The sequence below is a fragment of the Sus scrofa genome, chromosome 17, assembly GCF_000003025.6.
Source record: "Sus scrofa isolate TJ Tabasco breed Duroc chromosome 17, Sscrofa11.1, whole genome shotgun sequence".
NCBI classification, from domain to species: Eukaryota; Metazoa; Chordata; class Mammalia; order Artiodactyla; family Suidae; genus Sus; species Sus scrofa.
Window position 1 is genome coordinate 13,381,938 of NC_010459.5, and position 11,868 is coordinate 13,393,805.

General features: G+C 42.0%; 1 protein-coding gene across 1 annotated transcript; it reads left to right on the forward strand.

Moving 5' to 3' along the window:
- Positions 1,541-11,350, forward strand: LOC100511905 (arylamine N-acetyltransferase 1). Its single transcript, XM_003134236.4, has 2 exons — positions 1,541-1,633; positions 10,354-11,350. Exon 2 carries the CDS (start codon positions 10,360-10,362, stop codon positions 11,230-11,232), a length of 873 nt encoding a protein of 290 aa, XP_003134284.1. The 5' UTR covers positions 1,541-1,633; positions 10,354-10,359; the 3' UTR covers positions 11,233-11,350.

Below are 11,868 nucleotides of genomic sequence, written 5' to 3' on the forward strand. Positions count from 1 at the left end.
ATTTTATTCATGATGTCTATCCAAGCAAAGTCCTCCTGCTCATCTAAAGGGCACATGTAGGAAAGGCCACAATTACACCAGTGTTTGTAGTAACCAAGAGTGTGCAGCAACCTAAGTGTCCTTCACCAGTGGTACTGGTAGGTTAAGTGGCCTTATCTTTGTTTCCTCTAAAAGCAGATCCTGAAATGAGTATTTTCTCTCAAGGGGCTTACTTGGGAGGTCATTTAAGGAAGCCCCACCTGGGGAGTAGGAAAGTGAGGCAGGGACTCTTTGAAAGTCAATGAAGGACGCATGATTGACAGGTTACCTCTGTGGACCTGGAAGCTTCCTCTCCCAGGAGAACACAGGGAGAGTATGCAGTCCATGCCCCCAGAGAGATCCCACCTGAACAGGTGGAACAGGGGCTCCCACTCCCTTCTTGCTGGTCTGAATCCTGTTCCAGGTGCACTATGTGCAGGTCAATCTGGAACATAATGAGAAATCCTTCAGGTAGAGCGTCCCAAGTTTATGTAGCACAATATCCGAAGCATGGACTAGAAATGTGAGTGCCAAAGTGAGGGCACAAGGCAACACTTGTGTCATGAAGTCAGTTTTAGAATAAAATGTAGAGGGAGGTCCCATCATGGCTCAGTGGTAACGAACCCGATTAGTACCCATGAGGATGCAGGTTCAATCGCTGGCCTTGCTCTGTGGGTTAAGGATCCAGCTTTGCCATGAGCTCTGGTGTAGGTCACAGATGTGGCTCGGATACGGTGTTGCTGTGACTGTGGCGTAGGGTGGCAGCTACAGCTTCAATTCAACCCCTAGCCTGAGAATCTCCATGTGCCACAGGTGTGGCCCTAAAAAGCAAAATATAATAAATAAATAAATAAATAAAATGTAGAGGGAAATGCGTTAGAAACAGCCAGAATGATAGACACATATCATTAACATAAATTTAAGACATACACAGAAACAAAACCACATCACATATATCACATGCATACCTTATACTTGAACACATTTTGGACACATTACCCAGTGACTCTGGGTGGAGTGGTGAATAAGACTGAAGATGGGGGAGAGAGGATGAAAAATGGAAAGCCAGGGGCCTCATGGACATTCATGAGGAAAGGCTGTCATTACCTGGGGAAGTGATTTAAAGCATCCATCTCTTTCTGCTCCTCTAGGTTAATGGATCTACCTTTCCCGGACCCCCTCAGAACCCTCACCTGCCACATTGCACATGGGTCATCTGGCTTCAGGCTCCCTGGAGCAGAAACAGTGTCGAACAAGAGGTCACTCACCAGATACTTAGCTCTCCACTCTTTATTTATTTATTTATTTTTTGGTGTGTGTGTATTTGTGGCCGGACCTGCAGCATATGAAGTTCCTGGGCCAGGGATCGAGCCACAGCCACTGCAGAAGTAACACAGGGGAAGTCCATCTGTACTCTTTTCTAATGAGCACATTTGAATAAGAGGTGCCCAAAGACAGCCAAGTCCCCATGACTACATTTCCCAGAGTTCCCTGGTGATTCAGACTCACGGGGTGGAGCAGCTGAAAAGCTGGTGAGGACTCTTCCTGGGTTGGCCCTGGAAGTGGGAGGATCTCAGTTAGCCTGGTTCCTGGTTGGGAGCTCCACGGAAGCTCGGTAAGTGACTCGTTTATGCTTTAAAATTGGGGCTTGATCCTATCTCAAATGTGAGTACAGAAGATAAGATAGTACACAGGTGTGAATTTCAGGTCACAAGCCAGGTCAGAAAGTTTGGTTGATACAGATCTGGAGTCCTTAGGCTGTAATTACTGTACAGGATGGGGGGTGGGTAACAGACCCTGATTCAAACTGTCTGGGTTAGAGTCACAGCCACACCACATCCCAGATGTGAGGCAGGTCACTCAGCAGCTCTAAAAGTTGGTCGTGGAGTAGCTGTTCTGGCTCAGCGGTAACGAACCTGACTAGTATTCATGGGGACTGGGGTTCGATCCCTGGCCTTACTCAGTGGGTCAGGGATCTGGCATTGCTGTGGTTGTGGTGTAGGCAGCTGTACCTCAGATTCGACCCCTAACCTGGGAACTTCCATTAGCCTCGGGTGCAGCCCTACAAATGACAAAAAAAAAAAAAAAAGTATATCAAAGAGAGCTAGTGTGCACAATGTGTGTTAGGGGACAGGATTTCCCTCCTGGATAATTGCAACAGTGATGCCCACCTTCTCTGTCCCCAACTAGGTGGGTCCCAAAGGGCTGAGGTAGTCCTGCGGGCAGCAAGTTTATGATCACTTCTCCTGCATCAGCTGATCAGAAATTCTCTAATGATCCCAAAATATCGAGGGCGGCTGGGGGTTGTGTTGTCTGCAAAGTTCAATTCTTGGGGGAAGTTTCACTGTGATGGGAGGAGGACCTTAAGGGGAGGATCTCCAGGAGCCAGAAATGTTGAGAACCGGCAAACTGAGGACACCTCTTGAGCACAGATTCGAAAATTCCACAGGACAGAGGAGCTTACAGAGGTGACAGCCCCAGAGGAAGGGATCCTGTGGGCCTCTCTGCTTTGGACTTTGCTCTCCTGCTCTGGCAAGATGCCCACAACAAAACCACACCTGTTTGCCCTTTGATAAACTAAATTTCCCTTCCTCTAGGGCCTCATTTCAGTTTCTCAACCACAAAACAAACAGCTGACGCCACCCTCTCTCACTCAGAAGGAAGTGGTTAACTGTCAACTCTGTATATACCTGCATCCCACCCAGACCCTTTATTAGTTTAAAAAGTTCGGAGCCAACTTTAAAAATAGGCAGATTTCACCCACAAATCTGAGTTCATTCTTTCTCTCAGGAAGGCAAAAAAAAAGAAGAAAGAAAGAAAGAAAGAGAGAGAGAGAGAGAGAGAGAGAGAAAGAAAGAAAGAAAGAAAGAAAGAAAGAAAGAGAGAGAAGGAAAGAAAGAAAGAAGGAAGGAAGGAAGAGAGAGAGACAGAGGGAGAGAAAGAGACAGAAAAAGAATGAGAGAGGGAGAGAGACGGAGAGAGGGAGGTGGAGATTCAGAACATCCCTCTGCCTGGGTTTCATTCCAACTGTCTGGCTGAAATAGCTGTTTTCCATGGATGGGGGCTCTGCTCTGCTCTACAGGCCTTCAATGCACTAAGTACTGCGGAAGGATTGTCTGTGGGCACAGCTTGTCCAGTAAGATCTTTTACATGCAGAAAACCACTGGGCTGGCCACTTGCCCCGGGAGTGGGCTGAGCATCCTAAGAAAAGGGAAGGGAGGAGTTCCTGTTGTGGCTCAGTGGATTAAGAACCCAACTAGTATCCATGTTCCAGGTTCCATCTCTGGCCTCACTCAATGGGTTAAGGATCCGGGTTGCCGCAAGCTGAGGTTTAGGTTGCAGATGCAGCGGGATCTGGCGTTGCTGAGGCTGTGGTGTAGGCCAGCCCCTGCAGCTCCAATCAGCCTCTAACCTGGGAATTTCCATATGTTGCGGGTGCATCCCTAAAAAGAAAAAAGAAAAAAAAGGAAGAGAAGGGAAAAAGGGAGAGGAAAAGAAAGTCACAGCACACAGAAAGAAAAGCCACTCAGAAATGCCTCTTAAAATTCTACTACTCATCCGGGCAATTCTTTTCCCAGGCATATACCCAATGAATTGAAATAAGCACTGGAAATAAGAGCTGTACAGTAGAAAAAAAAAAAAAATGTATTGGGGAAATAAATTAAAAAAAAAAAAAAGATACTGAAAAAAGTGCTTGAACACAAGTGTCCACAGCAGTGGAAGGTAGAAACAATCCACAGAGACAGGAAGTAGTCTGGTGGTTGCCAAGGGTTGGAGGAAATGGGGAGTAACTGCTTCACAGTTCTGGGGTTTTACTGAAGATAGTGGGATATTTGGGAATTAGAAGCGGTGGTGGCACAAAGTTGTGTAAATGACACTGAATGGTTCACTTTAAAAGGTTTCTTTTATGGGGGAAAAACTGTAATTGCAATGTATACATGTAAGGATAACCTGACCCCCTTGCTGTACAGTGGGAAAATAAAAAAAAAATAAAAAAAATAAAAAAAGGTTTCTTTTAAATCACACCCTTAAGGAACTCTTCCGTGTAAATGATCAAAATAACTGTGTTATTCATGTACTTTAGGCTTCAGGGAAGAGAAACTTACCTTAGCTATTATTCTGTGTGTGCGTGAATTAGTGGCCATAATTGTGTACTGGCGGGGGGGTGGGGGGTGGGGGTGGAAACCAACAGAAATCCTGTAATAGGAGCCATCATAGAAGTGGGTCACCCTAGGCCAAAGCAGAAGGCGACTCACAGGAGGGGCCAGCCGACTGAGGGTGTGGTTTTGCTCTAATGGGGCACCGGGAACCAAGGCAATTAGCCAAGACTGACTGCTTCTTCCTGTATTCCTTCAGCTGCTTCCCCTGTCTCCCGATCTTGTCTTTACCTCACAGTTTCTGCCTCTTTGTGAAGATGCCCTCAACTTGGACCTGACCTCTCCATTCTTGCATCATAAATAATGATTACACTAGGCTCCTGCTGTGTTGTCTCCTCTGAGTACTTCTGAATTTAAATACTTTTTTTTTTTTGCTTTTTAGGGACACAACCATGGCAGCCTAAGGAAGTTCCCAGGCTAGGAGTCAAATGGGAGCTGTAACTATCAGCCACAGTCACAGCAATGCCAGAGCCAAGCTGTGTCTGCGAACTACAGCACAGCTCATGGCAACGCTGGATCCTTAACCCATAGAGCGAGATCAGGGATTGAACCCATGTTCTCATGGATGCTAGTCCGGCTTGTTAACCACTGAGCCATAATGGGAATAACCTGGATTTAAGTTCCTAAGAGAGGAATCTCATTGGTTAGCTCATCCTTTGCTTAAAGACCACACCTCAGGTCCTGGCCAGCCTGCAGATTCTCTGCAGCCTCTACATACCTGTCATCCAGCCAGCAAAGAGTGAGGAGAGAAGGGAACAAATGGTATAAAATGTGGATGCCTAAGGGCTGCCCTTTCCACAAAGATAGGAGTCCATGGACCAGGAGAGGGGACAGGAGTGACAAGCTGGATTACAAATATTTGTTGAATGAACAAATGAAGAAGCTGACAAATCAGGTATCCTGCCTGAGCACATTGTGCACATTTTTAATTTAATTTAATTTATTTCATTTTATTTATTTTTCTTTTTAGGGCTGCATCTGCAGCATATGGTGTTTCCCAAGCTAGGAGTTCAATCGGAGCTGTAGTCGCTGGCCGACGCCACAGCCACAGCAACGCCAGATCCAAGCCGCGTCTGCGACCTCCACCATAGCTCACGGCAACACCAGATCCTCAACCCACTGAGCGAGGCCAGGGATCTAACCTATGTCCTCATGGATACCAGCTGGGTTCATTATCACTGAGACACAATGGGAATTCCAAATGCTGATTTTGAAAATCAGATTGCAAACCGGATTCTTCTGATTTTGAAAGATAAAATGTTTGTATGTGTATGAAAAAAATCTAACAAGATATATATGAACATATTTAACCATAATTTTCTCTAAGTGGCAGTTTGGAATAATTTAAATTTCTTCTTAAATCCTTCTGATGTACCTGCACTTATCCAACATTGAGTTTGTAGTGGTATTTTTTTTTTTTATACTCAGGATAATAAAGCTGTTTTTATTAGGGGGAAAATACATGGTTTATTTTGGGTGGTGCGAATTTCACATCAATTTTTAAAAACATGTTCCGTCATGGGAGAAATCCTGGCAGTTGGTATAGAAGATTCCACCTTTATCCAAAAGTATATTTGTGCTGCTTGTAGCCCTGAGAGTGGCGCCAGAATTTCCTCCTTTCCCTGGGCCTTTGTTTTACTTCCTCAAGCATAAAACAGAGGAGTCTATTCCTTACCTCAAAAAAACATTTTTGGCTTTCTGTTTTGAGTCCATTTTAAATGTTCTATCTCTTCGAGTACCTGCAAAGAATTTCTTTCCAGTTTGCAGTTTCTGTTTCTTTTTGAGCTAGTTGTCTTTTCCCCTATCTTTTGCATATTATATCGTTTTCTTCGGATCCCAGTTTCATTGCATATTTGCAATTCTGTTTTTTCCCCCATCCATGCATGTGTATAGTTCAGTTTCCACCTTTTATTTGTTTCTCGAATCTATTGTGACTGGTGAGATGTCTAGTGGGAGTGGAGCTTAGACTCCACATCCTTCCGGTGAAGATGACTGAGGACAAGAAACATAGATGGCTGATCTGTATGTGGAAGGTTCTTCCTTTCTGGTGACACCATACATTAAGCACATTGCCTTATTTTTCTGCCCCAATATCCCCAATTATGCTTTACACCTAAAGACCAGGAACTACCATTACATATGAGACTATACTATATATATTAAATCTTTTAGATGCAATATGGGGCAAGAAACATATTTCACCCATCCTTGCTGATTGCATGGCAACTAATCAATCATCTGGTTTATTGTGCCTGAGCTCCCTCCTGATGAAGTCCACTGTGTCCAGACTTAGACCCCACTAGTGTACCCCCAACAACAGCAAGAACTACTGCTCTTATTTTCAAGGAAGAAGGCAATAAATTTTACTGCATTATATTATTATAATGTAATATATTATATGCCATATATGATATTATAATGCATCATATATTATGTTATATTATTTCTAGAGTTCAAGACAGAAAGAAGTCTTCTGAATTAAAACTAGGAATTAATCTACACTGAGATGTGTTTTCTGAGACATTTTAGCCAATTCCCTAAGTGTGTTCACTCTAAATCCTTTTATTTTTTCCTTGTATTTATGGTCAAGTCCAAAAGAAGTGGTATATCAGGACACAGCTAAGGTCCAAGTCAATATATAAATTTTGTAGGGTTTCAATCAGTTTTATTCTGACAACTACTTTCTTGTAGTTCCATATTTCACCTTCTATCATAACTTTAGTAGTACACAATCTCTTTTGTTTAGTTGTGGAATATACATGTTCGAGTTGGTTGTAAAAGGTTGCTTCCATCCAGTCCCATATATGGCTCCTTCTGAATGGACTTGAAGTTACTACATTCTAATTTAACATTCTATCTTTTAAAAAAGAAAGAGCAAAGAAAGAAACTTGAAAATAAAAAATACAGTTTTTTTTTAAAAAAGTATAAATTAATTCCCAAGTAGAATAATGTTGGTTAATCCAGAAATGAAATGGCCCAGCATGTCCAAATCATATTCCTTTGGTTCTGCATCACCTGGGCTTCTTATTTGCCCAGTGCTGTTTCTGGATGTAAAGGCAGGAGAGGGTCTCCAGTGGTCTAAAGACCAATTATTTTCTCTGTGACTGAGTGGCAGAATGTTGAAGCTTGTGCAGGTAAAAGGGTACTGATGCATGAAAAGATGAGAAGACATGAAATAAGCTTAATATATTTGGGGTAGATCATGTGGTAGACATCAAGAACCGAGAAAGGAGTTCCCATTGTGGCTCAGCTGGTTAAGGAGACGACATTGTCTCTGTGAGGATTCAGGTTCTATCCCTGTCCTCGTCCAATGGGTTAAGGATCCAGCATTGCCATGAGCTGTGGCGTCAGGCTTCAGCTGCAGATCCAATTTGACCCCTGGACCAGGTACTTCCATATGCCACAGGTGTGGCCATAAAAAGAAAAATAAAATAAAAAAGAACAGAGAAAGTTGAAACACTAGCAAAATGGGAAAAAGGGCAGTTAAAAAAAAAAAAAGAAAGAACTAGATGAATCTGAAAGAAGTGACATTAAGAAGGAGAGTAGAAATACGTAGCTTATCAGCAGCAACTTTGGAGCAGGATCCCTTGTAGCCTATCACTTCAGGCCATGTTGTCTTACTGGTGGTAATGCAACACTGCTATAATCAGTGTCCACACTGGATTAAGACTCTGGTAGCAGGGGACAGAAGACTTTTCTATATGAGATACAAAATAAATATTTTTTTCCTTTTTTTTTTTTTTTGGATCATCTTACCAGAGTCAAGAGATAGCTTAAGACTTGATTGGGGTCTTTTCTCATCTTTCTTTCTTTCTTTCTTTCTTTTTTTTTTTTTAGGGACACACCCAAAGCATATGGAGTTTTCCAGGCTAGGAGTGGGATCAGAGCGGTAGCTGCCAGCCCATGCAACAGCCACAGCAATGCCAGATCCAGGCTATGTCTGCGACCTACACCACAGCTCACGGCAATGCCAGGATCCTTAACAACTGAGCGAGGCCAGGGATCAAACCCCCATCCTCATGGATACTAGTCAGGTTTGTTAACCACTGAGCCACGATGGGAACTCCTCATCTTTCTTTCTCCTGCTTTTCATTCCTCAACTCAATAAATTATGTGTTGATATTATTATTCTTTGGCAAGTTCTCCAGAAGCTTTGAGCAAATATCCTACATCTTCTGGTTCTGCACCAGAAGCATCTTCTTAGGTTTCTGCAAAAATCCCTCAATAGAGCCTCATTGAACTGACTTGGGCCACATACTATCCATGAACAAAGCATCCGTCCTCGAGTGAAGGTGCTTTGACATGGTCCTGCCTGCATCACATGTCTATTCATTCAGCTCACCCTCTGTACAAACCAGACATATCAGTTTGACGATGGTGCACTTTGCCCAAACTGCAGCCTTCCACTAATGTCCTTGTCACAATGAGTTCTCATCTCAGCGTAAAAGCCCAAAGGCTGGACCTCATCTCAATCCATGCTCCCTCTCACTCCCTGGCTCCCATCACCCTGGCTTCCTTGAATATTCTTTGGACAATCTAGAAAGATCCCACTTTAAGGCTTTTTTTTCAAATCTCTAGTCCTTCCAGAATGATCTCCCACACATGTAGACATGGCTCATTCTCTCACATCCTTAAAGTCATAGTGAGGCTTTCTCTGCCCTCCTTATTGGAAACTGAAGCTCAGCCTGTGCACATCTTAACCTCCTTGTTTTCTTTATTTTTCCCCAGAACACTTATTATAACTTAAGAAATTGCATTTTTTTTTTGTCTCTTTTTTTAGGACATCTGCAGCATATGGAAATTCCCAGGCCAGGGGTCAAATGGAGCTGTAGCCACTGGCCTACACCATAGCCACAGCAATGAGCAAAGCCAAGGATCAAACTGAGTCCTCATGGTTACTGGTTGGGTTCATTACAGCTAAGCCAAAATGGGAACTCCCAGAAATTGCACGTTTTAGTTATTCATTCAGTTCACTCTGTGTCATATGAGCCCCTACTTAAATGAAAGATTTTTGAGGGCAAGTAACCACTGCATCAGTAGCAGATACACAGTAGGTTGCCAGTAAATTATTTATTGAATAAATCAATAAATCAATGTATAAATGAATATAAATCTATCAGTGGGGAACTTTGGGTAAGGTTCATCTAAAAAAAAGAAATTGGGAGTTCCCGTCGTGGCGCAGTGGTTAACGAATCCAACTAAGAACCATGAGGTTGCGGGTTCCGTCCCTGCCCTTGCTCAGTGGGTTAACGATCCAGCGTTGCCGTGAGCTGTGGTGTAGGTTGCAGACGCGGCTCAGATCCCGCGTTGCTGTGGCTCTGGTGTAGGCCGGTGGCTACAGCTCCGATTCGACCCCTAGCCTGGGAACCTCCATATGCCTCAGGAGCGGCCCAAGAAATAGCAACAACAACAACAACAACAACAACAACAAGACAAAAGACAAAAAAAAAAAAAAAAGAAATTGAATAGGTCAAGTACCATGAATACAATGTACTCTGTTACATAATTCTGTTTACATTAGGAACTGCTTGTAAATACTATTTTGATAGGTACCAATTTGAACCTCTCCTTATTAATCACCAGGAAAACTATATTTAAGCTATTTGTGTCACTCATCATGGAGTCTGGATTTCTAACACTGAAGCTGCCAAATTTCCTATGGAAAAAGAGATAATACTTGAAGTTCCCTTTGTGGCACAGCAGAAATGAATCTGATTAGGAACTATGAGGAAACGGGTTCAATCCCTGGCCTCTCTCAGTGGGTTAAGGATCTGGTATTTCCATGAGCTGCAGTGTAGGTCGCAGACACAGCTGGGATCCCGCATTGCTGTGGCTGTGGTGTAGGATGGCAGCTACAGCTCCAACTGGACCCCTAGTCTGGGAACCTCCATATGCCATGGGTGCTGCTATGGAAAAGACAAACCAAAAAAAAAAAAGAAAAAGAAAAAGAAAAAGCAATAATACTTGTCTTATAGGTGTCTTAACTCTGTTAAGTGAACTTAAATGCATATGAAAGCCATTGGTAAGCAAAAGCACAAAAAAAGCTTTTGATTACAGATATTTGTAACAATTTAAAATACTTTCGTTATCATTAGGCTAATCAAAGAAATATGTCTAATTTCTTAGGCTAATTACAAAAGTAATGTATTTGTCTTTGTTTTGTTTCCCTTTGCCTTAGGGAATCATGAACATTGAAGCATACTTCAAAAGAATTGGTTATAAGAACTGGAAAAACAAACTGGACTTGGAGACACTAACCGACATTCTTCAGCACCAGATCCGAGCCATTCCCTTTGAGAACCTTAATATCCACTGTGGGGAAGCCATGGAACTGGACTTGGAGGCCATTTTTGATCAAATTGTGAGGAGGAACAGGGGTGGGTGGTGTCTCCAAGTCAATCATCTTCTGTACTGGGCTCTGACGACAATTGGTTTTGAGACCACAATATTGGGAGGATATGTTTACAACACTTTTGCCGACAAATACAGTAATGCCATGATTCACCTCCTGCTGAAGGTGGCCATTGATGGCCGGGAATACATCGTAGATGCGGGGTTTGGACGTTCTTACCAGATGTGGCAGCCTCTAGAGTTAATTTCTGGGAAGGATCAGCCCCAGGTGCCTTGCATCTTCCGCTTGAGAGAAGAGGAAGGAATCTGGTACCTGGACCAAATCAGAAGAGAGCAGTACATTGCAAATGAAGAATTTCTTAATTCTGATCTCCTGGAAATGAATAACTATCGGAAAATCTACTCCTTTACGCTTGAACCTAGAACAATTGAAGATTTTGAGTCTGTGAATATATACCTTCAGGAATCTCCAGCATCTGTGTTTACAAGCAAGTCATTTTGTTCCTTGCAGACCCCAGAAGGGGTTCACTGTTTGGTGGGCTTTACCCTCACCTATAGGAGATTTAATTATAAGGACAATATGGACTTGGTAGAGTTTAAGACACTGAAAGTGGAAGAAATAGAAGAAGAGCTGAAAAGTATATTTAACATTTCGTTGGAGAAAAAGCTTGTACCCAAACATGGTGACAGATTTTTTACCATTTAGAAAAAATGGTATCAATATGCTATCTGATGCTGTAACATTTTATTACAATTTAAACATCTTTTAAAGTAGAGAAAATGAAATAATAAACCTCTGTCTATCATTCAGTTTATCAACTATCGCCTAGAGGCCTGTCATATTTTGTCAATATTCCCACATTATATTGAAGAAAATCCTAAACATCAAATAATTTCATCCTTAAAAAATATGGGCATATATATTAGATAACATTTAAAACACAACCATATACATTTTCAAAATTAATAATAGTAAATATGTTTTAAGGATGGCTTATTTTTTTTTCTTGAGAAAAAATCAGTGATTTGTGCTAGAAAAACTTCTACTTTGATTGAATGTTAAATCTATAAAACATGTTTACCCATGTTCAGTAACTAGAACATTGAAGAAATCGTTTTTATTTAATTTAACCAGTATATATGCAATGTGTGATTTGTACAACATTGAAGAAATCGTTTTTATTTAATTTAACCAGTATATATGCAATGTGTGATTTGTACAACATTGAAGAAATCGTTTTTATTTAATTCAACCAGTATATATGCAATGTGTGATTTGTACAGAAATACCACCCGTATAAAGGGATGTTAATTCAACCAGGATGAATTAGATAAGGCATTG